General features: G+C 40.2%; 1 protein-coding gene across 1 annotated transcript; it reads right to left on the bottom strand.

The window, feature by feature from the left end:
- LOC132815180 (secreted frizzled-related protein 4-like) lies at nucleotides 1-27,957 on the bottom strand. The gene is made up of 6 exons (XM_060823995.1): nucleotides 27,519-27,957; nucleotides 27,131-27,202; nucleotides 26,184-26,249; nucleotides 23,674-23,872; nucleotides 15,931-15,994; nucleotides 1-183 (listed from the first exon to the last, which is right to left on the bottom strand). Exons 1-6 carry the CDS (start codon nucleotides 27,955-27,957, stop codon nucleotides 1-3), a joined length of 1,023 nt encoding a protein of 340 aa, XP_060679978.1.
- Nucleotides 27,958-27,984: the final 27 nt, after the last annotated feature.

Genomic DNA, 27,984 nt, shown 5'->3' on the forward strand with positions numbered 1-27,984 from the left:
TCATACTTCCTTGGCTTCCTTCTTGCCTTTATTTTTGTTGATCTTCCTGGGGTTGCTAGGAGTTTTATTTGCATTCTTTGAATTTGACTTTGGACCACCACTGTGTTCACTACGTCCTGCATTTTGCTTTCTTTCTTGCATGATACGCATCTGCTGTTGCTGATCTAGTCTTTGTTCCCAGCGCTAATGAAAACAAAATAACAAGATATCAGTAAAATGAAACAATATGGAAAGGTAATTTCTAAAATAAAGCACCATATGGCAAATAGAGCAGTAGGTCCTTAGGGTTCAGGTACATAAGTCTTTGAAGTTTGCGTCACATGTAGACGGAGTGGTTAAAAAAGCATTTAGCATGCTTGCCTTCATTTGAGTGTAGGAATTGGGAAGTCATGTTGAGGTTATACAGGACATTGGAAAGGCCTCTTCTGGAGTATCATATCCATTTGTGGTCATCCAATTATAGGAAGGATATTATTAAGCTGGAGAGTGTTAAGAAGAGATTAACCAGAATGTTGCTGGGTATGAAAGATTTAAGTTGCAAAGAAAGGTCGAATAGGCTAGTTCGTAAGAGGTTGAGAGGTGACCTTACAAAAGTTTATAAAATTAGGGCAAATGATAAGTGTCTTTTCCTTAGTATGGGGGATTTCAAGACTAAGGTTCAGAGGAGAGATATTTACAAAATACATGAAAGGCAAATATTTTACACAGAGGGTGGTTCATGTGTCAAATAAACTTCCTGAAGAAGTGATGGATGTGGGCACAGTTACAACATTTAAAAGACATTTGGATTTCTTTATGAATAGGAAAGGTTTGGAGAGATATTGGCCAGAAGCAGGCAGATGGGATTAGTTTAGTCTGGGATTATGTTCAGAATGGACTGGTTGGATTGAAGGGTCTTTTCCATGTTGTATGACTCTAATACTCTGTGACTCCATGATCATGTATGCTGTGGAAAAGCACTAAGGCGACAATATATTTGGATCAGGATATATCATTACATCATTCTCATTTTATGGTAATATGTGACACTATCAATAGGTAATTTTTTTTATCTTCTAAGTAATAAAGTTCATTCAAGAAAACATCTCAAAACTTTGATCAACAATCAGTATGAACTATTTTCTCCCCATTCCCATTCTTTACTGAGATATTGATAGGATGCTTCTGGGTTTGCCTGGAACTGCTATGCATTAATGATTGTGTATGTTGGCAGGTTCTTCAGGATGGGGAAGGCACAACATTAGAACACAGTGGATTTGATTGTTGGAAAGAGGAGGAACTATAGCAGGAGGTGAAGCAATAACAGCATGTGCAGTTAGAGAAAGGGATAGGAAAAGTAGGAGGACCAACAGTTGCCCTATGTTATGAGTGCAGCATAGTGATTCCAGCATACATAGATGCATAGAGGTGTACAGCACAGAAACAAACCCTTTGGTCCAACTTGTCCATGCCAACCAGATATCCTAATCTAATCTAGTCCCATTTGACACAATTTGGCCCATATCCCTCTAAACTCTTCATATTCATATACCTATCCACATGCCTTTTAAATATTGTTATTGTACCAGCCTGCACCACTTCCATTCACACAGCATCCTCTGCATGAAAACGTTGTACCTTAGGTCCCTTTCAAATCTCTCCCCCTCACCTTAAACCTATGCCCTCAAGTTCTGGACTTCTCAACCCAAGGGAAAAGACTTTGTCCATTTAGCCTATCCACGCCGCTCATGATTTTCTAAACCTCTTACATCACACCTCAGCCTCTGACATTTCAGGGAAAACTGCCCTAGCTCTATTCAGCCTCTCCCTAAAGTTCAAACCCTCCAATCCTGGCAACATCGTTGTAAATCTTTTCTGAACCCATTCAAGTGTCACAATATCCTTCCGATAGGAGGGAGACCAGAATTGCACACAATATTCCAAAAATGGTCTAACCAATGTCCCGTATAGCCACAGTATGGCATCTTAACTCCTATACTCAATGCAATGATCAATAAAGGAAAGGATACCAAATGCCTTCTTCATTTTCCCATCTACTGTGACTCCACTTTCAAGGAACTATGAACGTGCACCCCAAGGTCTCTTTGTTTAGCAGCACTCCCCAGGACCTTACCATTAAGTGTATAAGTCCTGCCCTGATTTGCCTTTCCAAAACGCAGCACCTCACATTTATCTAAATTAAACTCCATCCACCACTCCTCGGCCCATTGGCCCATCTGATCAAGATCCCATTGTATTCCGAGGTAACTTTCCTTACCATCCACTACAGCTCCAATTTTGGTGTCATCTGCAATAAGATAACAAGAATCCAGAGAAAGTATATTCCTGTCAGGGTTAAAGAGAAGGCTGGTAGGTATATGGAATGCTGGATGATTAAAGAAATTGAGGGTTTGGTTAAGAAAAAGAAGGAAGTAAATGTCAGGTACAGACAGGATAGATCGAGTGAATCCTTAGAAGAGTATAAAGAATGTAGGAGTATACTTAAGAGGGAAATCAGGAGGGCAAAACTGGGATATGAGATAACTTTGGCAAATAGAATTAAGGAGAATCCAAAGGGATTTTACAAATATATTAAGGACAAAAAGGTAACTAGGAAGAGAATAGAGCCCCTCAAAGATCAGCAAGGCAGCCTTTGTGTGGAGCCACAGAATACGGGGGAGATACTAAATGAATATTTTGCATCAGTATTTACTATGAAAAAAGATATGGAAGATATAGACTGTAGGGAAATAGATGGTGACAACTTGCAAAATGTCTAGATTACAAAGGAGGAAGTGCTGGATGTCTTGAAATGGTTAAAGATGGATAAATCCCCAGGACCTGATCAGGTGTACCCGAGAACTCTGCGGGAAGCTAGAGAAGTGATTGCTGGGTCTATTGCTGAGATATTTGTATCATCAATAATCACAGGTAAGGTGCCAGAAGACTGGAGGTTGGCAAACGTGATGCCGTGTTTAAGAAGGGCGGTAAAGAAAACCCAGGGAACTATAGACCGGTGAGCCTGACCTCGGTGGTGGGCAAGTTGATAGAGGGAATCCTGGGGGACAGGATGTACATGTATTTGGAAAGGCAAGGATTGATTCGGGATAGTCAACATGGCTTTGTGCGTGGGAAAATCATGTCTCACAAACTTGACTGAGTTTTTTGAAGAAGTAATAAAGAAGATTGATGAGGGCAGAGCAGTAGATGTGATCTATATGGACTTCAGTAAGGTGTTTGACAAGGTTCTCCATGGGAGACTGATTAGCAAGGTTAGATCTCATGGAATACAGGGAGAATTAGCCATTTGGATACAGAACTGGCTCAAAGGTAGAAGACAGAGGATGGTGGTGGAGAGTTGTTTTTCAGACTGGAGGTCTGTGACCAGTGGTATGCCACTAGGATCGGTGCTGGGTCCACTACTTTTTGTCATTTACATAAATGATTTGGATGCGAGCATAAGAGGTACAGTTAGTAAGTTTGCAGATGACACCAAAATTGGAGGTGCAGTGGACAACAAAGAGGGTTACCTCAGATTATGACAGGATCTGGACCAGATGAGCCAATGGGCTGAGAAGTGGCAGATGGAGTTTAATTCAGATAAATGCGAGGTGCTACATTTTGGAAAAGCAAATCTTAGTAGGACTTATACACTTAATAATAAGGTCTAGGGAGTGTTGCTGAACAAACAGACCTTGGGGTGCACGTTCATAGTTCCTTGAAAGTGGAGTCGCAGGTAGCTAGGAGAGTGAAGAAGGCGTTTGGTATGCTGTCCTTTATTGGTTGAGTATTGAGTACAGGAGTTGGGAGGTCATGTTGCGGCTGTATAGGATATTGGTTAGGCCACTGTTAGAATATTGTGTGCAATTCTGGTCTCCTTCCTACTGGAAAGATGTTGTGAAACTTGAAAGGGTTCAGACAAGATTTACAAGGATGTTGCCAGGGTTGGAAGATCTGAGCTACAGGGAGAGGCTGAACAGGCTGGGGCTGTTTTTCCTGGAGCGTCGGAGGCTGAGAGGTGACCTTATAGAGGTTTACAAAATTATGAGGGGCATGGATAGGATAAATAGATAAAGTCTTTTCCCTGGGATGGGGGAGTCCAAAACTAGAGGGCATAGGTTTAGGGTGAGAAGGGAAAGATATAAAAGAGACCTAAGGGGCAACTTTGTCATGCAGAGGGTGGTACGTGTATGGAATGAGCTGCCAGAGGATGTGGTGGAGGCTGGTACAATTGCAACATTTAAGAGGCATTTGGATGGGTATATGAATAGGAAGGGTTTGGAGGGATATCGGCCAGGCGCTGGCAGGTGGGAATAGATTGGGTTGGGATATTTGGTCAGCATGGGTGGGTTGGACCGAAGTGTCTGATTCCATGCTGTACTTCTCTATGACTCTATGCCTCTTTGACTCTACTAACCATACTTCCTATGTTCACTTATATAAACATTTATGTAAATGACAAAATGCAGTGGACCCAGCACCAATCCTTGTGGCACACCACTGGTCACAGACCTCCAGTCTGAAAAACAACCCTCCACCACCATCCTCTGTCTTCTACCTTTGAGCCAGTTCTGTATCCAAATGGCTAGTTCTCCCAGTATACCATGTGATCTAACCTTCTGAACCATGAGTCTGCCATGAGGAACCTTGTCAAACGCCGTACTGAAGTCCATACAGAGCACATCCACTGCTCTGCCCTCATCAATCCTCTTTATTACATCTTCAAAAAACTCAATTAAGTTAGTGAGACAAAATCTCCAATGCACAAAGCCATGCTGACTATCCCTAATCAGTCCTTGCCTTTCCAAATATATGTAAATTCTGCCCTCAGGATTCTCCCCAACAACTTGCCCACCACCAGCATCAAGCTCACCAGTCTGTAGTTTCCTGGCTTTTCCTTAATGCCTTTCCATTTAATTAAGTCAGGAGCTGTTAGTTTACATTGAGGTAGGCAGCAAAGCTGAAATTGCGATAACGATGGCAGTTCTGTTTCAAGTGTTGCTTCCTATTCTGTTGCACACTGGGAATGCTCTCCAATACAGATAGAGCTGTGGTAGCTGCATGAGTTGAAAATGTTCACTGGAATTTGGTTCTATGTCAAAATACTCAGAGAATTAGTACAGACACAGTGGGCCAAATGGCCTCCTTCTACATTGATAACAATTATGTGATCCGCTGATGATCATGTCCAACTGGTCCTGAGGTCATCTTAGATATCCCCAGATTTTTTTGGTCTGAACATTGGTATTCTTCTCAGAAAGCTTGCTAAAACAGCGGTCAAGTGGTCTCTGCCCATGGTTGTCTGCCCAAGCTATAATGTTCACAGCAGGAGGGCCATGTCTCGTAGGCAGCACCCACTCATAAATTAAAATCCCCAGGAGATAAATGCTCTGCTGAAAGCAGTGCTAAACTCAAAACTTGGTCTTTCTCCTCTGTAGTGGAGTACATCACTGTAGCATAGATATTAATGAGGTTGGCTGGTTCTGTTTGAATTGAGAAGCTGATGGAGAAAACATAACCTGAACCTTTTGTGAGGATCTCTATCGTTGGGAATAGCAAGTTCCTTACAGTGAAGTTTATCTTGTGCTTGAACATTTCTACTGAACTCCTCCTCTACAGGACAAAGGTATAATAAGTTTCTTTCTGTGATCTGCTGTCAGTGAGCCTTTCTCTTCTCTGGAAGCTACATCAATGTTCAGTCCATTGTGAGGGAATCTGTCCTATTTAAGTATAATTTTGAATGTTTTTGAGGCAGACTGAACCTTAAAACAACAGTTAAGCTGAAAGGCAAACAGAAAAATTAAGCATAGACATGCAAAAGAATTCCCAGATTTTAAGAAAATCTGGACCAAGCTGAAGTTGGGAAATTGAAACTAAACTTTAATACAAGATATAAAAGGATATAAATGTGGTTAAAGCAAACATTGTTTCTGCTGTTGTAGCACAAACAAATGTAAGAAAACTTAAGGAGAAGAGGCTAGATCAAGAAGCTAGGAATAAGCAAAGAGAATAAGTCACAAGTTCAGGACTGCAGGAGTATGCTCATTCCATCAGCATGTACTCATGGTGAAGTCAATGACGTCTGCACTGACAAAGCCACATTCATCAGCTGGATGTCAGCCATATCCATTAGGATATGGTGCAGTGGCCATTGAGCCATGATATCCTAGGCATCTGTGCATCCTTTGCAAGGACAATCACAAGTAAGATGTGAGGATAGCAAGCATTTATTTTGACGACTAGGAGACAGTCAAAAATGGTCATGCCCTCTGGAGACTGGCTGTTTAGGGGAATCATTGGAGAAATAATGTAACTAGATTGCCAAAGGCATTTGATAAGGTACTACATAAAATGTAATTACACAAGACACAGACTTATGAATTTGAAGACAATATATTAGCTGAATAAAGGATTGACTACCAGACAGAAAGCAGAGAGTACAGATGTACAGAGAATTTTCAAGTTGACAGGCTGGAACTAGAGGAGATTTTTTTATTTGTTCATGGGAGGCAGGCATTCCAGACAAACTCATCACTTAATCCTTTCCTAATAGCTCTTAAGAAGGTAGTGAACAGCCACCTTTTTGTACCACTACAATCCATCTGGTGTAAGGATACCCACAGTGATCCATCTGGTGTAATCTTCATATTCATCTAGATCTTGGAACTCCCCAATATTGCTGTGGGTATCCTTACACCAGATGGACTGCTTCATATTTAAGATCTAGGAATGGAGTTGAATATTGAAAAAACCATCATGTGCATCCTCACTTCTGACATTATACTAAAAGGAAGGTCATGGATGAAGCAGTTGCAGCTAGTTGGGCCGAGGAAACTACCCTGAGGAGTTCCTGCAGAGATGTCCTGCAATTGAAATACTTACCTTCATGCAACCATATTTCTTTGTGCTAAGATTTCATACAGTGGAACATTTACCCTGTTCCCCATTGACTCTGGTTTTGCTGGGACTCCTTGGTGCCACACTCAATTAAGTGCAACCTTGATATCAAAGACACTTATTCTGCCTTCACCTGTGGAGTTCACTTTCTTTGTCCATGTTTAGACCCAGCCTGTACTGAAGTCAGGAGTTGAGTGGTCCTTGCAGAAACTAAACTGAGCACCAGTGAATAGGTTATTGCAGAGCAATTTCAAATGAACTGGATTGTCAACAACAAAGTCAGAAATTGCTGAAAACTCAGCAAGTCTGACAGCATCTATGGAGAGAAAGCAGAATTAATGTTTCAGGTCCAGTGACCCTTCTTCACTTCTTTCTCTCCACAGATGCTGCAAGACCTGCTGAGTTTTTCAGCAATTTCTGGATTTTGTTTCTGATGTTCAGTATCCACAGTTCTTTGGTTTTTGAATACTATTATCAATGACCTCTTCCAACACTTTGTCAATGATCAAGATCAAGAGCAATTGATATGTTGGAACCTAGTCTGCTTGCATTTGACCTGATGATTATCACACAGTGAGTGGTTAAGGTCTGGAATGCATGGTCTGGAAGGATGGTGGAGGCAGCTTTAGTTGATGCATTCAAAAAGGCATTAGCTAATTACTTAAATAGAAATAATGTGCAGAATTATGAGAAAAAGACAGGAGAATGACACTAAGTCAAAATGCTCAAAAGGCTGAGCCAGATATAATGGGCTGAATAACCTCCTTCTGTGTTGTAACAGTTCTGAAATTCTGTGTTTGTGAACAGGACATACCATTTCAGGTTGTCAGGTAAACACTAGTGTTATAGTCATACTGCTCTGACTGTTGTTAGTCTTGGAACACAGGTATTCAATAGTGTTGTGGGAATGTTGTCAGGTCTCATAGCCTTTGCAATTTTCAGTGCCTTCAGCTATTTCTTTGCATCATTTTTTTAAAAATTCATTCACAGGATCTGGACATAATTGGCTAGGCCAGAATTTATTGCCAAGTGGGTGGTCAATCACATTGTTGTGGGTCTGGAGTTGCATGTAGGTTATCATTCGGCTCTTAATCCCAGATTTAATTTTTTCCTTTTGTCAGACAGGATTTGAACCTGGGTCTATGGATTAATTGTCAAGTGATAATGACACTAGGCCATCACCTCTTCCTAAATGCAGTGAATCAAATTGGCTGAAGTCTAGAGTCCTCAAGAAAAGACCCAGATGGATTATATCAGGATGGAAATGTTTGCAAATGCTACAGTATTATTTTTTCACTTACAAAAATGAGGATATTTATGAAGCTTCATCCTGCTGTTATTTGGTTATTTTTCTACTACCATTCCTGATTGGATATGGCAGAACTGTAGAGTTTTGATCTGTTCCATGTGTTGAGGAATTTCCTAGCTCTATCACCTGCTACTTCATCTGCTTGACATGCAATTGAGTCCTGCATCGTAGGTTCTCCAAGTTGACACCTCATTTTTAGGTATTAATGGTACTGCATATAGATGTCTCATACATACTTCGTTGAACTAGGGTTGCTCTTTGAGCTTGATGGTGATGGTAGAGTAGGTGAAATACTGAACCACAGTTTACAGATTATATTGAATGCAATTCTTCTGCTGCTGCTAATTCCCAATAAGTCACAGATGCCCAGGTTTAATTGCTAGATCTGATCAAATTGTATCCCATCTCACACGAAGGTAGAGCTACAAAATATGATGGGTCGTACTGTCCAAATGAAAAGAAGACTTCATCTTCTCAAGGATAGTGTGATGCTTGTTACAATCAGTGCTGTCAATGTGAAGTTTTGACAAGGTGAAATAGTTTTTTCCTTCTTGTTTCCTTGCCACCAGCTGCATATTCAGTCTATTGGCAACCTCACAGCCTTAAATGTTACAGTGTTCTTTTGAGGAGCCAGACGAACCTTTCTATCCTGAAATATATAGATACAGATTCCACCATCTCTCCCTTAAGGAGTGAGAGAGGTGAACAATTTGCACATATCAGGTATTGACATCTGCATTACATCTTCCCTCTAGTGTTAGTGTCAGGCATTCATTTTTAGCATCTTGGCTGCATTACACAATTGAAGTGGAAGTAAATATATATTTACAAAAGTGTACATTTTACAAAAAAAATGAAAACTTGTAACACAAATGAGCCTTTAAATTATTTTTTACCTCTCCCTCCCACAATTTCTAAGTGCACAGCTAAGTTCTGCATATAGGATGGAGTGAGTGCATTGTGTGATATGATCTGCAGACTTCAAAGATTTGGGTAGTTGTCCCTGAGTAAACTTTGGCATAAAAGTTGCTGAAAGTGTTATGCCCAGATACAGGTTCACCCTCCTCCAATTCAAATGCTGGAGGCATAAGGATAATAGGCAGAGGGTGAGGTAGAGGGCAGGATACTTCTGGAGTGCCTGTCTATAACTCCTCCTCCCTATAAGTGTCTCCTTGAGAGGAAACGACATCAGAAGTGAGGTAGAGATCTTTTATCCTTTTTTTTGCTTTTCCATTGAGCACCCATGGCTAAAGCAAAGGAATGAAGATCTGAGTGTATATCCTGCATTCACAGAGTGCTCTGCTGGACCTGGGGGTTTCCTCTCTTGTCAGTGACACAGGCAAGCACCGCACGCTATAACCGCTACAGTAACGAGAACAAGGATGGACAGCTCCATCTTTTGGCTATGCAAAAGTGAGGTCTGCAGATGTTGGAAACCAGAGTTTAGATTAGAGTGGAGCTGGAGCAGGAATGATGAAGGGCTTTTGCCCGAAACATCGATTTTCCTGCTCCTTGGGTGCTGCCTGACCTGCTGTGCTTCTCCAGCACCACTCTAATGTAAGCTCCATCTTTTGTTCTAACCTACCAAGGACCTTTGGTAGACAAGCAGGAGGCTGGGAGAACACAGCAAGCCAGGCAGCATCAGGAAGTGAAGAAGTCAACCGTTTCAGGTCTAACCCTTCTTCGCTTTAGCTTAGTAGTTACCAAGGACGTCTGGCCTGGTATACTTGAACTTCTTTCTGCACTTGACAATGTGACTGAATGCTGAGTACATGGGGCTAAGCAGTTGCCTGGTCTCCAGCTGTCCTTTGAGTGTCAAAGGAGTTTCTTGCTTCTGACTGCAGACATGTTTCAATGAAGTGCTCACCAGATTATATCCCTGAGGTAAAAACAATGACTGCAGATGCTGGAAACCAGATTCTGGATCAGTGGTGCTGGAAGAGCACAGCAGTTCAGGCAGGTTTCCTGATGAAGGGCTTTTGCCGAAACGTTGATTTCGCTGCTTGTTGGATGCTGCCTGAACTGCTGTGCTCTTCCAGCACCACTGATCCAGATTATATCCCTGAGTCTACTTGTAGCTAAGGTGATAGTCTCTGCACTGATAGAGGGTTTGGGTGAATGCTTTGCCAGTGCATCCTTTGTAGATCCACAGGCTTGGTCCTCAGAGAGAGTGCTCATGCAGAGAGGCACAGTGTGTGGCCTCTTCTTCATTGAGGATTCTTGAGTACCATTAGTGCCTACAGTAGAGAAGAGAGAGAAATGGTGAAGATAGAAAGAAGCAAAGTGTTGGCATTAGTGCTCATCCAAGAACAGTTGAGCAGAACTTTGCTTATTGGTTGCTGGTCTCCCCCCCCCCCCATCACCACAGGAATAGACCTGGTTGTCCCACCCAGTTTGATGACCCTTTCATTAAAGGGAGTAAGGAACCCAATGTCTACCAACCTCTGCTAATCCTGTCTATCTCAGCTCTATAATGGGTAGATTTTTCCTTCACTGAGATAAATAGAAAATTTGAATACAATGGGAATGGATGCTGAAGTAATCTGTGATCATGCATAACTATTTGAAGTGGTGCACTGTCCCCAGTGAGTGAGGTAGGAAGTGCAGTGGGCAGAAAGGGTTAGTGGTATGAAAAATTGAGTTGATTGTAAGCCCTTAATGGAATATGATGGAATGTGGTGCTGTCCTACAGTCTAACCCCCTTGGCGACATGTTAGACTGAATGATATGAGTGTGAGGTACCCAAGATTGCATCACTTACCCTTGAGGAGCACAGGAGATCAATGACTCAATATTGCTCTGGTTGCCATTGTTTTTGCTATCAAACAACATTGACCTGTGCTGTTACCTGTGCGTAGGCTGAATGGGTATGATGTCATGCCATTTTGATCCTAACCACTGTAAAGTGGGTATCCCATCGTTCTGTGCTACCCTCCAGCAAACTCTGCAGGCATGTACTGTGAAAGGGGGAGCCATTCTTATCTCTTCTGCTGTAGGAGCATCCACCTCAAACTGAGGGGATGGTCCTGGCTGCAGCAAGTGAGGCAGTTTACATCTGACCTTTAAATATGGTGCAAGTATTGCTGGTAGCAAGAACTTTCAGCTCTCTCACCTTACAATTTGCCAAGTAATTTGCATACCATCTTGCTTCCATAGATAATGAACTAAGAAGCACTGTAATCGTTGTTTATAGAAGTGCTCTGTAATATGATTTAAAAATAACCAGAAGCATAAATCTTACATCATTGATGAAATTGGACAAATTTTGGAAGATGTGTTACAAATAAAACAGGACTGACCAGCTCTTATGCAGATAATTCTTGACTTGGTTCTGTCTAAAATGTCAGTCCTTCATGTTACTCTCAGTATAATCAGTCTCTGGTTCTTGCTTTAGTTTATCATTAACATTCACATTGCATGCTGAATTTTACCAGTTTCCAATAACCATAGCGACTTATAAGCTTCCTTGAGTCATAGAGTCACAGAATCATCCAGCATGGAAACAGACCCTTCAATCCAACCAGTCCATGCCAACCATAATCCCAAACTAAACTAATACCATCTCCTGTGATTAACCCATATCCATTCAAACATTTTTTAATTCATGTATTTACCTAAACGCCTTTTAAATGATATAACTGTACTCACATCCATTCCTTCCTCTGGAAGTTCATTCTCCACACAAACCACTCTCTGTATAAAAAAAAGCCCCTCATACTTTTTTTAAAATCTTTCTCCTCTCACCTTAAAAGTATGTCCCCAATCTTGAAAACCCCCACCCTAAGGAAAAAGGACTTGTTATTCACCTCTTCTATACCCCTCATGATTTTATGAACCTCAATAAGGTCACCTCTAAACTTTCAATGCTTTTGTGAAAAATGTCCCAGCTTATGCAATCCCTCCTCATAACTCAAACCCTCCATTCCCAGCAACATGTTGTAAATCCCTTCTGAACCCTCTCCAGCTTAAAACATCTTTCCTATAACAGGAACGCTGGAACTAGACAAAATACTCCAGAAGAGATCTCAACAATGATCTATACCACCTCAACATAATGTCCCAGCTCCTATACTGAAAGAACTGAGCAATGAAGACACACATTCTAAAAGCCTTCTTAACCATCCTATCTATATATGAGGCAAACTTCATAGAACTATGTACCTGAACCGATCAGTCTATATGTTCTACAACACTGTCCAAAGCCCTACCTTTAATTATATAAGTCTTGGTTGATGCTTGTTTTATTACAATGCGCTACCTCACAATTATCCAAATTAAACTCCACTTGCTACTGTTCAGTCTATTGACCCAATTGATCAAGATCTTTTGCAAGTGGATGGCATGTGGCACAGTGGTTAGCACTGCTGCCTCACAGTGCCAGAGACTCGGGTTCAATTCCTGCCTCAGGCAACTGACCATGTGGAGTTTGCACATTCTCCCCGGGTTTGCTCTGGTTTCCTCCCACAGTCCAGCAATGTGCAGGTTAGGTGAATTGGCCATGCTAAATTGCTCGTAGTGTTAGGGGTAGAGGAATGTGTCTGGGTGGGTTGTGGGACGGTGTGGACTTGTGGGCCTAAGAGCCTGTTTCCACACTGTAAGTAATCTAAATTTAGATAACTTTCTTCACTGTGCCATTTGCAATCTTACTATCTATGCTTTCTATTAACTCACAAAATAATTTATATAAATGAGAAACATTATGTAAAAGTGGACCCAGCACAATCTCTCTGGAACATAACTGGTCACAGGCCTCCAGTCTGAAAAATAACCCTCCACCATTACTTTGTGTCTCCTGCCATTAAGCCAGTTGGCAAGCTCACCCTGAATCCTATGAGATCTAACTTTACTAATTAGTCTAACATGTGGGACTTTGTCAAAGGCTTTACTAAAGTCTAAGTAAACAATGTCTACCAATCCAATCAAGTTTGTGAGACGCAATTCCCCTTGCACAAAACCATGCTGACTATCCCTATTCATTCCTTGCCACTCCAAATGCATATAAGTTCCATCTTTCAGAATAACTTCCAACAGTTTTCCCACCATCGAAGGCAAACTCACGGGTCTTTAGCTCCTTACATCCCTTCTTAAGCAAAGGCACAACATTAGCCATTCTTCAGTCATTTAGCTCCTGACCCATATTTATAGATGATAGTTCTGCAAGGGCCCCTGCAATTTCCTTCCTAGCTTCCCACAAAGTCCTAGGACACTCTAGATCATGTCCTGAACATTAATCCACCTTTATATTTTCTAAGACCTCCAGCACATCCTCTTCTGTAATGTGAACTGTTTTCAAAACATCAACATTTATTTCTCTAGCCTTTAATTCTTTCTCCACAGTAAAACCTGATGTGAAATACTCATTTAATATCTCTCCCATCTCTTGAGGTTGATCTTTTTTCACTCTAGTTGCTCTCTTGTTCCTAATGCACTTGTAGAATCTCTTTGGATTATCCTTAACCTTATTTGCCAAAGCTATCTCATCTCCTCTGTTTGCCTTCCTGATCTCCCTCTTAAGGTGCCCCAATACTTTTTATACCATTCAAGAGATTCATATGAACCCAGTTGTTTATATAATTCTTCTTTTATTCTTGACTAGAACCTCAATACCTTTATTTATCCGTCATTCTCTAAATCTGCCAGCCTTATCTTTCACTCTAAGAGGGACATTATGACTCTCAACTCGCGTCATCACACTTATCAGATGTCCCTTTATCTGCAAACTGTCTACTCCAATCAATTTTTGAAAATTCTTGTCTCATACCATTAGAATTTCCTCTACTCCATTTAAAGGTTCCATTTTTGTAGATGGCTTGAACTTTTCTATAACTATTTTAAAACAAATATTGCCCTGTTTTATAAGCCAAGAGAAGGTCAAGTTTTGCTCCATCTCTAATAAGAATATTTACATATTGATAAAGGATTTTTTTTTGAACACATTAACAAATTCTTCGCCATCCAAACCTTTAATATTATGGTAGTCCCAGTCAATGTTTGGAAAATTAAGATCACCTACAATTACAATCTTATTATTCTTAGATAAAACTGCGATCTCTTTACATATTTGTTTCTCAATTTCCCTCTGACAATTGGGAGGTCTATAGTACAATCTCATCAAGGTGACCTTTTTATTTCTAATTTCAGCCCATATATTTCACTAGATGATTTTTCAGAATGTCTCCTCTAGTTACAGCAGCAATGTTTTCCTAATGCACTTGTAGAATCTCTTTTGTTCTCTTCTGTCTCTTTTCCTATCATTTCCATAGCATCTGAAGCTGGGAACAGTGAGCTGCAAGTCCTGTCCATCTCTCAGCCAAGTTTCTGTAGTAGCTATAATGTTCCAATCCCATGTTCCCAAATATGCCTTGAGTTCATCAGTCTGACCTGTAAGGACCATTGCGCTGAAATAAATGCAGTTTAATTCTTCAGAGTTGTTTCACTCTCTGACTGTCTTTTATCTGGTTAACTTGTTCTTTTCAGATTCAAACTTTTCAGCTATTAGTGCCCAAGATCTGACTGTCTTCTATTTTTTTCTGAGAGACGATCCTTTTCAACAGTACCCAAAACTGAGTGTCTGTTTGAGAGAAGAATAGCCACTGGAGAATTCTGAACTTCCTTCTTATCTTTCCTAACAGTCAGCCATCTATCTGACTGATCCTACTATGTAATCACTTCTCTAAATCTACTAGCCATCTAATTCAGTATCTCTTGTATATCCTCAATGTCATTTACCCTCAAAAGAAGCAGCTTACAATAACACCATATATATATCTCCTCTTTACCCAAGGAGTTAATATTAAGCATGCAAAAAAAACAAATTTTTAAAAATTCAAATGTAAAAATCTCAAATAAAAACAACCACTTAGCTGAACAATCAAATTAAAACAATTCCTGATGAAGGGCTTTTGCCCGAAACATCGATTTCACTGCACTTTGGATACTGCCCGAACTGCTGTGCTCTTCCAGCACCACTGATCCAGAACCAAGTGGTCCAGCAGACAGCTTTCAATCCTCTGATCAAAAAAATTCACTCAAGAGCCACTCCAAGCCTCTCCAAGAGTCCATAACACAACTTTGTTTAAAAAAAATTCTCCTCCATGATTTTAAAATAGTTTCTTTAGCGATGTTAAAAAAAACCTCTCTCCTATGCATATAATTTTATGGGAGAAAAGTCCGAGCCATCCGCCTGTAAACCTTTCCAAAAGGTCTGTGAATTGAACTCTGGTTGAATCAAAAGGTCTGTTAATGGAACTCAATTTGAAAATAAACATGCTTTTTTTGTTTTTTGGGGGGAAGTTTGTGATCTCAAGTATAAATGAACTAAAAATGAATCAAAATAAAAATCTTACACTACAGAAAATAAGAAATCTAGAAGTAAATCTAGAAGTAAATCGAGAAATAAGCTTAAACTCAGGAACAGTTGCAAGATCCACAATATTCTCAGTCCACCATTTTAGGATGGCTTCCAATGACTTTCCATTTTTCTAACCTTTAGTTTTGTACTTTAGGCCTTTGAACTATAGATCAAAATATAAGATACATTGAAAAGTTAAATTCAAAGCCTCTCCAACACTACAAAATTCTTTTCCTTCTGCATCTGTCATGCTCAACACTATTATAACTGAGCACACTGATGAGAATGAGCAAAATGTTAAACTACTTTATTGTCAATTCATTCAGTTGGTGACAAACTCATGGTTAGCATTTTTAAAATGAGCATTCAAACTGTTAATCCACATCAGCCTTACCTTAAGTCGTTTAGACCATTGATCTTTCCATTTTTCAGCTAAACATCCATTAAAGAGCATCAGTCTGTGAAAATCAGAAAGGAAAGCATCAAAATGGGTGGCACGGTGGCACAGTGGTTAGCACTGCTGCCTCACAGCGCCTGAGACCCGGGTTCAATTCCCGACTCAGGCGACTGACTGTGTGGAGTTTGCACATTCTCCCTGTGTCTGCGTGGGTTTCCTCCGGGTGCTCCGGTTTCCTCCCACATCACAAAGATGTGCGGGTCAGGTGAATTGGCTTTGCTAAATTGCCCGTAGTGTTAGGTAAGGGGTAAATGTAGGGGAATGGGTGGGTTGCACTTCGGCGGATCGGTGTGGACTTGTTGGGCCGAAGGGCCTGTTTCCACACTGTAAGTAATCTAATCTAAAAATGATCTTTAGAAAGTAGATGGTCCAAATAAATAATCTCCTGTCCCACAAGATAGAACCCAACTTATTAATCACTTAACAAATGTAATGGATACTTTTTAGGCAATGTTTACTTGTATGTCACAAAACATTTCAGTGACGTATTGACATTTTATCAGGACTTGGCATTTTCAAGTGATTCAGGAGAGGAGCTGAGGCATTTAGCAAAAAAGACTTTTAAAAATGAAGGGCACAGTCCCTCAAACCATCTTCATCATGACAATAAAAAAACTTTTGACCCTCTGAATTTTTATTATGCTTTCTACTTTAGTTTCATCAGCAAATTTCAATGTCCTCTGTCTGCTCCTATATAAAAATGGTTAATGTGAACAGTAAACTGAAATGACCTTAGAACAGAAACCATATGGAACTCCAAGACCTACTTCCTCCACCATAAAAAAAATTTTCTTTAATTCCTAATTTCATTTTCCTCTATTCTAACTAATTTGATCAGTTTTAGATCCTTTCAACCATAAGTGGATGTTTCTTCTCAGCCTCCGTTTGATTAATAAATCATATTGTGACAGAAACAACCTGGGTTTTGAAGTTGTCTTTTCTCTACTATAACTGTTGGCTCATCATGAGTTTCCCCAAGGATAACCATTCTTCAGCACCACAAACAACCTTACTCCCACTTTGACTAAAGTTTCTAATCATTAGGTTTTAGTGATCTTTTCAGATGTGTACTTCTATTAAAAACAATTTTTTTACACAAATTGTCATTCTTAGAATTTCTGGGGAAACTATTTCTATTTCTGGAAAGATATTTATTTTAACAGTTCAAGAAAAATGTTATAAGCAATGATTGCAATCAGGAAGAAATGAAGAATTAGCAATAAATTATTGCATTCAGAATTTATTTAGGTTTTTTTATTTATGAAGAGGATTTGACTAACCATTGTGTCTAAGCTAAAATGGAGTTTCTTTATACAGATCTATTTTGAATACAAGTCCTAGAAAAATTTATTTTGAAAGACAGAATGTATACAAACAAAATGGATGAGAAGTGGAATCTTAAAGGGACCTGCATAACCTGAGTTCTGGCAAGATTTGTGGCAGGATCATATCAAAAGTCCAGCAAAGCCTATCTCGATGTCAGGGTCAACTCGCTGCCTTTTATATGCATCTGTCAACTCATTAGGCTGCAATGAGTTGCGAACTAATGACACAACTCACCTCATTAATATTCAGATTCCTTTCTTACCAAATGCATCAAACAAATTAGATTTATGGAATTTTCACAGTGGGAGCAGTATCTCACCAATGTTGCTCAGCACCAAAGAGTAACTCAGGATATGACCCATAGGCACTAGCTGCACACAATCTTTGTCCACAGACATTGGCATCTGGCACTTGCCAACACCTCACAATCCGCATGGCACCTCTACTTCCAGATTGCTTAGGAAGCATAGAGATGCTTTGCAAAACATGCTGACAACTAATGTTGAAAGGCTGCTGCATGGATATTTGCACCCATAGACAGGTACACAGTTCACATATTAAACTGGACTCATTTCATGGCTGTTGGCTTGTTTTCTTAGCATTTGCTCAGTTAGCACACACCTGCCTAGTCACAGCATTCCTGCCTTGCTTTGCTTTGCCTTGCCTTGCTTTGCTATGCCAGTTAGTGTAGTCACACAAACAAGCAGTGTTCCCTGCTAGCAGCAGTCCTCATTCAAATGACATGCATCTTGCTGAGTGGCAATGCACTACATCAGTTTGACACTTGTTCCATGTGCCATCAGCTTCAGGAGCAAACACATTAATTGTGTGGCAAACAAGTAGCCACAACTCAATCTCAGGGAAGTAGACCTCACTGAAATCCATGGAGGTAGCTATCAGGGGATCTCAGCGCAGTCAGCCAAGAGCAGGCTCTATTAGCAGTCTGTGGGATTGACTACAGTCAGGCATGCAGTCAAGGTGATCTCAGACAAGGGCAACATTTCCTCTAAGCACATGCACAGCTTCTCCAAGATTCCATGTACAATGATCAACATCAGCACACTAATCACAGCACTGATTTCTGGTTCTGTAAGTTACTGTAACGCATGCACCTTGGAGGCTCAAGCAACTGGAAAGAAAATTAGAAGGAATACTGATCGGGAGTCCATGCCTCTATAGTCCAGGAACTGGGTCACCATCAGTCCCATTGCTTTATAACCCATTTTTGGGAGTAAGGCTAATGCAGCCATCAGTCAGTGATCTGGACACTGCTAGACACTTCTCATCCAGAGCTGTCAGGTTAGGTCACTCAATAGTGTAAGCCATGGTCAGTGTAGTGGTAGGAATGAAGTCAGCCAGGTTGACCTCATAGAATATGAGCTCCCTGATACAGGCTGTTAACCTGGTCCAATCACGGAGTCCTGGCTGACAGATCTTAACAGGGTTCTGCTCACTCCAGACACTGGCTTTGAGCTAAGTGGGTCAGTGTCACGTGCTATGCAAGTGTAAATAAAGAGTGACTTGGTGATGGGTTACTGGCCTTTCTAGAGTTATTTCAGTCAGTCTATTGGGTCTGTGCACAGAAACTAAGGGGAAAGGGAGATGGAGGGGATAAAGGGATTTGTTCCTGAAGAGGGGACAATCAGGAGCTTATTCATTTGTATTGGGTGCTGTAGGCTATGGGGAAGGGGGAAAACACTGGCAAAGAGGGGCAATTTTATTTGTAAGAGAGACTATGGTAAACCATGGACCATGGATGTAAACATGGTAATGCGGGAGGGGTGTTTGTTCACATTAAGAAGCACTCTGGTCTCAAGGGGAAGACTGCACCTGGCATAGTCACCTCATCTTCTATGCGTTGGGGAGAAAGGTGGACTAATAATAGCTCATAAAGACTGGTTGACTGGGGCTCATGAGAAGAGCTATCAACAAGGATGCTCAGTACCTCACTGTTGAGGCAGTGGCCACTGGTTGATGAGCATTCACTTCACCATCTAGAATGCTGAGATTTGAGAAAATGGATGTGACCACAGTCAAAATGAGCAAGATAAATATCTTTATGTAAGGGAGGGACTGCAAGACGTACTGATGTGAAGCCCATACACTGTATGGAACACAGATCAGCAGGGTTCCTAATTGCTGGTGATCTAAATGCATTGCCTCCCTGTGTGCTGACACCTCTCTGCCCTCGTCATTGTGAATAAGAGGCATACAAACTCTAACCATTCATTCTGTTTCTCACTCCACAGATGCTACTAGCCCTGCTGACTTACTCCATCAATTCCTGTTTTAATTCCAGACATTGCTGACAATGTCATTAAACCAACTGTTTTGTACATGGGTACCAAGAAAGAATGGGGATATTTTAGGGCAAGGGGCAATGGTATTAGCAGAACCCATAACCATGCATACACCTTTGCTTCATAATGCTGCAGCAGGCTCTGACCACAGACATTGATCCACTGTCATATTATATCCATTGTAGATCCCGAATGGACATGCTGCCATAGTTATGGCTACATGAGATTCAAATAAATGTAGATAATACAAAACCAATCAACTTATATATACATGTTAATTAATATACAGTGCACTGTCACTTGAGCCACCAAAGTGCAATCAATTTTTTTTTCTTCTTTTTCTCCTACTACTTCTTTGTGTTGTCCAACGTTATGTAGCTGGGTTGGAGGGTGCCTGCTCATCAAATGGACCCTTTTTGGCTTGACTTCCAAGGGTTGAGTAAAAGCAGATAGGGTAGGTAGATAGGAAGCCATCTCTGGAACGTCCTAAGAGAAGATATCTGAAGGACCTGTATGTGGCTCCTCATCCAGCTGTGTGCCTCCTGACGCTGCCCTGTTTCCTTGTGAGTGTGCACCATCTTCCCTATCCCCCTGCCTTCAGACATTAGGACCAACGGCAGTGGTGATGGATTGAAGATACGTGTACCTCTCCAGCAGACCTTAAGGGTGTCAGATCTGGGTCTCCACCACAGCTGCCAACCTGTCCAAGGAGACAGCAAATGTCACATGCTTAGGACAGCTGGGTCCCCAAAATTTGACAGCACTTCTTTACAATGAATGCCATTGTGAGACACACACCTGTCTCCTGCTCCTATACTCTCTGTGCATGTGCAAGATGTTCCTGACTGCCAAAACCATAGGGCTTTCTCCTACCTGAACATGAGCATGTGCATGGTCTGCAGCAGTCAACAGACCTTAGCAGCCTTATCCAGCTGCACAGCTATCACAATAAGGTATGTTCTCCCTCATGTACATACAGCAGCATGTACTCCCAAACCTTTCAAGGCTGACATTCCCACCAAATGTCAGAATCTTATCTTGCGGAAATACAGTTGGCAACATTTCCAATGCCTCTTCTAAGGCCTCAGTCCTCTCATCATCAGAGGTCAAGAAGGTGCCTTCTGGTTGAGGAGGCCATTTCTCTACTGAAATCATGGACCTGCAAGATACAGGTGACAGAAGGCTATGCAGCCAATAGTTAGAAGTGGTATGCAATGAATGACACTGACAGTGGGTTACTGTGAGAGTTGTAGTAGAATGAAGAATGCTCTTCACTCAATTAGTATAATATGGATGTCTCAGTATCTCCTTAGGAATAGTCATAGTCATGCAAAGGAGTAGGATTCTGTCCTTGTAGGGTGTGAGAAATTGATGTTGGGTACCTCTTCACTCGTCTGGATGCTTACTGCCCTATTGTGAGCTGCCTTCTCTGGAATTAGAGTAAGAAGTGACTGAGCAAGATGAAAAGTGGGTGGCACAGCTTTCAGTACAGTTACAGATAGTCACAAGGTGGTGAGGTGTCCTGAGGGAGTGAGTAGGCAATGCAGAGGATGTGCAAGGTAGGTGGTATGGGAGATTGATGGGTATGAGAGTGATGGGGGAAAATGTGACAGGCAATAGTGAGATAGACAAAGCTTGAGCCTTGGTGAAAGATTGGTGCAGCAGCAGAGATAGAGTGAACATGAGGTATCAGACAGAAGAGTGCAGCACTTGCCTGGCACAGCATACTCTTGAGCATTGCTAGCCATTCCTCCATGCAGTGGAGACCATACTGACCTGGATCACAACCTTGAACTAGGCAGCCAGAGTCTTGTGTCCAGCCTCTTCTGCTCATCATCCAGGAAAACAATGTTACCAAATACAGCAGTTTTTGGAATGCCAGTGTTTGTCCGGGTGCACATAAAACTGTTGCAGATGCCAGGGATGCCAGACGTTCGATGGATATCTGCTGAGTGGTAAGTTGTTCTGGGAATGGCATGTGGTAGGATAAGCATAGAATCAGATGAGGGGGCTGCCATTAGAGGGTGGCATAGATATTTAATGAGGCAAGAAATCTTGGTAGGCGTCATGATGCAAAAAAAATCATTGAAAAGACTCATGCAACTGTCGCTTAGCCAAAAAGATGAAAGATTCGGCCACGTGCAACAAAAAATGAAAACCATATAATATTTTCATTTTGAAGAAGTGAGAATAATTAATGGGCAAATTCCCAGTTGAGATTGTTAACACTTTGACTGGAGGAATACTGTGGTAATCAAGTTCCACTATTCCACCAGTCTCACCAATTGTAAAAATATTTTGATACAATCACCAACAGAGACAATTCATTCCCCTTTGTGCTACTGTTCAGAAAGAAAAGACTTTCACCATCCTTTAATGAACTCAAAATAATCCTTTTATTATCATGAAAAACTCATTCTGACCACATAGGTCTGCGAAAACAAATCGAGTCAAGAAAGGATTGCTAGGCAACCACAAAGCTCAGAGGCCATATAGTTTTTTCAAAGCTAGGTTTTCCAGCACTTCAGGGCCATAAAACCTATCTCTCTAAATGTTTGCTTATCTTTTTTCTAATATCACTTAATTTCTTTCTAAACTGCATATGAACATAAGAGGAACTGTCAACTTCATTTTCCAAAAAATACACATGCTAAAACCTTTTCCAATCTAGGAAATGTTCAAACAGTTTCATATCATCCAGTTTGTACACAATCCATAAATATAAAAATGTTTTCCATAACTATAAATATGTATTCCCAAAATGGGAATGAGATTCCATTATGATCAATTAGAATAAAGATCAAGCAGTTTATCACCTCCATTTAAACCCTTATTATTAATCATTGCCCACAGGGACTGAATCGCTAACCTTGATTATCAAAATTCAAACACAATATTCAGCTGTCTGTCTCTTTGGCAGGGATTTTCTAATGACCAGATAGTCATTTCTTCAGCCTGGTTAGGAGTTCTATCTCTGGGCCTCGTAGAATCTAAGGTAAACTCAAAGGGAACTAAAAATTCCAATGTGCAATGCTCCTGGAATCCACAAAGGTATCCTTTGAATTTAAATATCTCATTAGATATCCTACCCATGTGTCCAAATGTCCACAGATGGAAGATTGGCCCATTCAGTTACATGAAGATCCATGGCACAATGGAGGAATAAATTAAGTTAAAAGTGTATGGAATACTGTAGTCGTGGTGTCACTAACCATGAAGAGTTTATTTGAATGTTTAAAATCAGCTATATGAAAGCTCCAGGAAAATGCTATTAGATTTTCCAGACATGGAGTTGAAGTGACAGTTAATTTAAGCCAAAAGAGAAATGCTGGAAAATCTCAGCAGGTCTGGCAGCATCTGTAAGGAGAGAAAAGAGCTGACGTTTCAAGTCTTACTGAGCCTTTGTCAAAGTTAAGTTAAGCCTACTGGCATGTTAGTAAAGGAACTGTCTTCTCTAGCATGAGAACTGTAGAAGCATGTTCTTGGGTACTGTTAACGGACTGCTTTGGGATTAATGGGATTAAATTTCTACCATGTGTTTCAAAATCTTTAAAGGCACATCACATGTAAATAGTTGAGTCTATTATACTTTATCTTCATTTCTTTAGTTTAATAAACTTTAGTTTTATTGATAAAACCAAATCTGAAAAATTGAGTGTTTACTTTTCAGTGCCTCAATGAAGCCAAAACAAAACAAAATATAGTCTATATCAGTTTGGGATCTCATTTGTTGTGTAATAACATCAGCTGGGATCATAACAGTTTGAAGGCTTTGTAGTAATTAAATGAGTGAGCAACATAAACAACTTAAAACATATCCCTTCCTTTTGTGCTGTCATCCCTATGCAATTATAGGTAAAAGCATCAGATGGATTGTTAGCTATTATAAGGTATATAATGAAAAAATCCTAGTGCTAGGATCTGGCTTGGAGTTGAAGCATGAAACCACCTATTGATAAAGACTTTATAGTATTGAAGATGCTTGTAGCCTGGTTTGGCTATCAAACTTGCAGTCGATGTTTATGGGGTTTGTTTGAAAAGCAATGACACTTACCGTGAATGCAACACATAGCACATAATGAGCAGGTCATGGTTATGTGGCAGTTGAGGACATGAGCACGAAGAGTTGGTAAGAAGGGTTATGTGAGTCTGCAGGATAGGTACCAATGACTTGAATGTCTCTAAAACCTCCACCACTGTGGTGATTTCATTGCAACCACTTCTGCTCGCATCTTTTACTTTGGCTCGGATAACTAGCAAAAACAGGGGGAAAGAAATAAAGTAAAACTCAAAGTTGAAAAGCAAATAAGATTTCATATCACTACATTACCAAGGGGTTCTGTTTAGAGAATTTGATTCAATGTTTAACAATCAATATTCAAACATGTATTTTCCCCAAAATTAATTGTAGCTGGCATTATTAGATATTAGTTAAAGCCTTGTGCTGAATTTAGTTATTTTTATATTAATTTAATCTTCCAACTTTGATTTGGTTAACTTATCCCAGATTGTTTTGGTGATATCTCAATAATTGTCTCAATCAGAAACTGCGTTACCTTTAATTCTGAAATTAAAATGCAACACATCACCGCTATCTTCTGACTTAATATCAGCTACATATCCTGAGCTTTATTTCCATTGTTAGAGTACATTGAAGACTGAAATCAATAGGTTTAAATCTCTCAAAAATATCAAGGGATACGGGAAATGAGCATATAAGTGAACTTAAGATATAGGATCAAGCATGCTAATTTTGAATGGCATAGCAGTTTTAGGGGCTAAGTAGTTTACTCCTGTTCCCTTTCTTAATTACATTATTGTAATTCTTGTAGTATTTTGTTATAAATTGCATGTGAACTCCATAGATAATTTTGGTCTCCTTGTTTGAAAAAAGGATATAATTCCATGAGAGACAGTTCAGAAAAAAGCCTAATTAACTCATTCCTCGGATGAACAAATTACTCTATGAGGAAAATTTTAACTGGCTCTGTCTGTACCCACTGGAATTTAGAATAATGAGAAATGATCTTAGTGCAAGAGAAGTTTCCTGTTATGGAGTGGACTAGAACTAGGGGACACAGTTAAAAATAAGAAGTCTCTCTTTTAAAACACAGACTAATGGATTATTTTCCTCACAGACAGCTTAGTCTATGGAATGTTCTTCTTCAGAAAAATAGTGAAGCCTACATTATTGAATTTATTCAAGGAAGAGTTACATAGATCTTTGATAGACAAGGGAGTCAATGATTACAGGGGAGCTGATAGGAAAGTGGTATTGAAATCACAACCAAATCAACCATGATCTTGCTGAAGACAGAGTCAACTCAGAGGAATGAATGGCCTATTCCTGCTCCTAACTCCATTATTCCTATGTTAGAACAGTCTAATGTTTACTTGGATTTGAAACTAGCCCAAATAATATCAACGTTATCTCTCTTTCTTCCTTGTTTGTCTATTAAATTTGTCATTAATTGAACATTTCACTTTGAAAAATGTTCATATAAATTGTGTAAGAAATAGAAGTGGTGCAATAATAGATGTTATGATTAATGCAGAACTTTAGCCAGACCAAAAGGAATTTCGATTGTGACTGAGGTCATGTTATAATTGGGAGCATCTAATGCCAAATCTGAAAGACATTAATATTAACAGTTTAATCTCGGTAGTGAAACCCTCACCCCTTCCCTTACTCAATCCAAAACAATTATCATGAAGTAAATTATAGGTATACTTTAATCAACAGATCCTGCTAAACTTCACTTCAATAACTTTAAGTTTAATATTGCAATTTTAGTTTGATTTTCACTACATTGAAATCATTTACTAATATATGATCATCTCACTCAGAAAAAAAAATTTAAAACCTTGGGTAGAAATAAAGTGTGCTTGAGAGACATCAAGTCTAAGACTGCAACATCCCTAAACATGCTGTTAACTAACATCACAGCAAATAACATCAAGTTCAGAGAAAAGTTTCACAAGTCAATGAAAGAATACTGTCTGTTGAGGAAACAAAATCGAAGCTGTAAGGTAAAGTTGCTATCATTCCACCCTCCCATTAGGGACAGACAAATGGTGGTGGTTTTAACCAGAGCATCACCATGCCTCAGATGATGGGAGGGTTCGAGGAGAGTCCTTTATGGTATAGGAACTTAACTGGCATAGGAACTTAACCTACTCCCACTTCACATTGCGTTGCATATCAGCTATCCAACCAACTGAGCTAGCAGACTATCACATACACTATATACTGCTAATGAAAGTTTTAAAAAGTGTCAAAATCCAGCAAAAGAGGTTGGAGGATGGAAAAATGTTTATCTGTTTGACAGAAAAGTGATTGAAAATTTATGAAAATGACCCAATTTATAATTTTTAGGATTATAAAATGGCCAGGGCCACTACTGTAATTAAACAAGTAACAGATCGCCCCTGCTCCCCCAAATGTTCCAATATTTGTACACAGTCTGCAGTTTTATATGTAGTTTGGAGCTGTTTAAAAAATGTCAATGCTGCTGCCGTCATAGTGTTTCCAAAACCACCTAAAAATAGGTAGCTATCACTTACCATAATCATAGTTCTTTTCCAAGTATGTTTTCAGCGTTGGTTTAATTTTTTTACATTTACAACGACCTGTCAAAACAAAAAAGTATAAATAATTTTAAGTGAACGGAAATGCGAATACTGGAAATTTGGAGAAAAAGTGTTCTGGCAAAGGCGCTAGTCTGTCAATCTTAAAAGACAACGTGAACAAATACTTTACGGCAGCGATCCAAACAGTTTGCTTTTATGGGAAAAATAATTGCCCATATATATTTTGCAGAGGTAGGGCGACGCTCACGCATTTTTTTTACAAATCACAGTCTTGAAATTTGCATTTTACAATACAACTGATAATTGACGCTATCGATGAGCTAAGAAGAAAGGTACAAAGTAGCCGTGGATTCTTTAAGAACTCGGTTTCTGAGTTCAGCAATCACAGCAGTGCTCATGTCCTGGGAGTAAATGACAGTGGTAAGCAATTCAGAATGTAAATTGAGGTTGACAGATCCTGCGCTACATTTATAGCTCTTGTGACCTAATGTTGATATAATTCAAGACCCAGTTTCACCCCAAATGCAAAAGCAAAATTTCGGGGATGCTGAAACCAACTCCGTATACTGAAAGGTTAACAATCTCCCTTTCACCACGGATGATAGCAAGTCACAGTGGTTTTCTGAAAATGTATTTTCAATCCAGTTTTATCTCCCCTTTTGCTATGGACAATAACGTTGGTGTTTTTTATACTAGAATTTATCCATTTATTATGCGTAAAGTCTGTTTTGCGATTTTTGAACTTTGCTAAAGCACAGGGTAGGCAGAATAAATGTTTATCAAAGAAAGCTTTAAATGTTTGTCTGGACCAGTAATCCTCCACGAGCGCTTGGTACATCTGATGCTTGTATCATTCTGACGAGACAGTCGGAACACTGCACGTCTTTATAAACATTTTCCCCAGTTCCCTCACCGCTCACCTGCGTTCCAACTCTTGCAGTCAGCAGGCTCCAGTACGATCATATCGCGGGTGATGTCCATCCACATGGCATCTGGAAATTTGAAACAAAACCACTTTTGGTTAAATTAATTCCACAAACCGCCTTCTCTGCATACTGATAAGTGAGTAGTAAATTACGACAACTCCTTGGAGTTTTCGCCTAAGTGTTACTGCATTATTTCTTCTGACTGAATTAGAAAACGTATCTTTGTTGTTTGAATTTAATTTGAGAGAAAGTTCTTTCCATTTGAAAAGGGAACCCGCATTTTGGCGCGTGATATTTTGCTTTTAGGATTGTTGACGCATTATTGCAAATATTAACGAAGCACTTCTGTGAAAGAGAGAAAATCGTTCGCAGTGTCTCTCACCTGCAAGCCCATCAGTGACAATTGCCTCCGGAGAGATGCAAACCCCCCGATCATAAACAGGCAGGTCGCTGCATGCCAGACTCTCCGGCCAGCTGTGGTTGTACCTTCTCATAAGAGGTTCGCAACCGTCTCTTGCCGTCTGGCAAACGGACTTACACGGTTTGATGGGGTCGTGAAGGAACTCGAACGTGCAGATGGGTGCGTACATTGCGCATAGAAAGAAGCGCAGCAGTGGACTACAGTTGGTGTCCACCAGTTCCTGGTATTGCTCGATGGCGAGAATAGCATTCTCCTGCGTGCTGTGATGAAGGTGGTTGGGCATCCGAGTGATATTCCAGGGCATTGTTTTACACATCGGGATTCTGACACGTTCGCACGGTGCTCCCTGCAACAAGGCGGCTGGTCCCAGCCAAAGGCAGACAGCAAGCACTGGCAGCATCTTAGCAAAGTGCGAACCAATTCCGCT

Source organism: Hemiscyllium ocellatum, chromosome 4 (assembly GCF_020745735.1).
Source record: "Hemiscyllium ocellatum isolate sHemOce1 chromosome 4, sHemOce1.pat.X.cur, whole genome shotgun sequence".
NCBI classification, from domain to species: Eukaryota; Metazoa; Chordata; class Chondrichthyes; order Orectolobiformes; family Hemiscylliidae; genus Hemiscyllium; species Hemiscyllium ocellatum.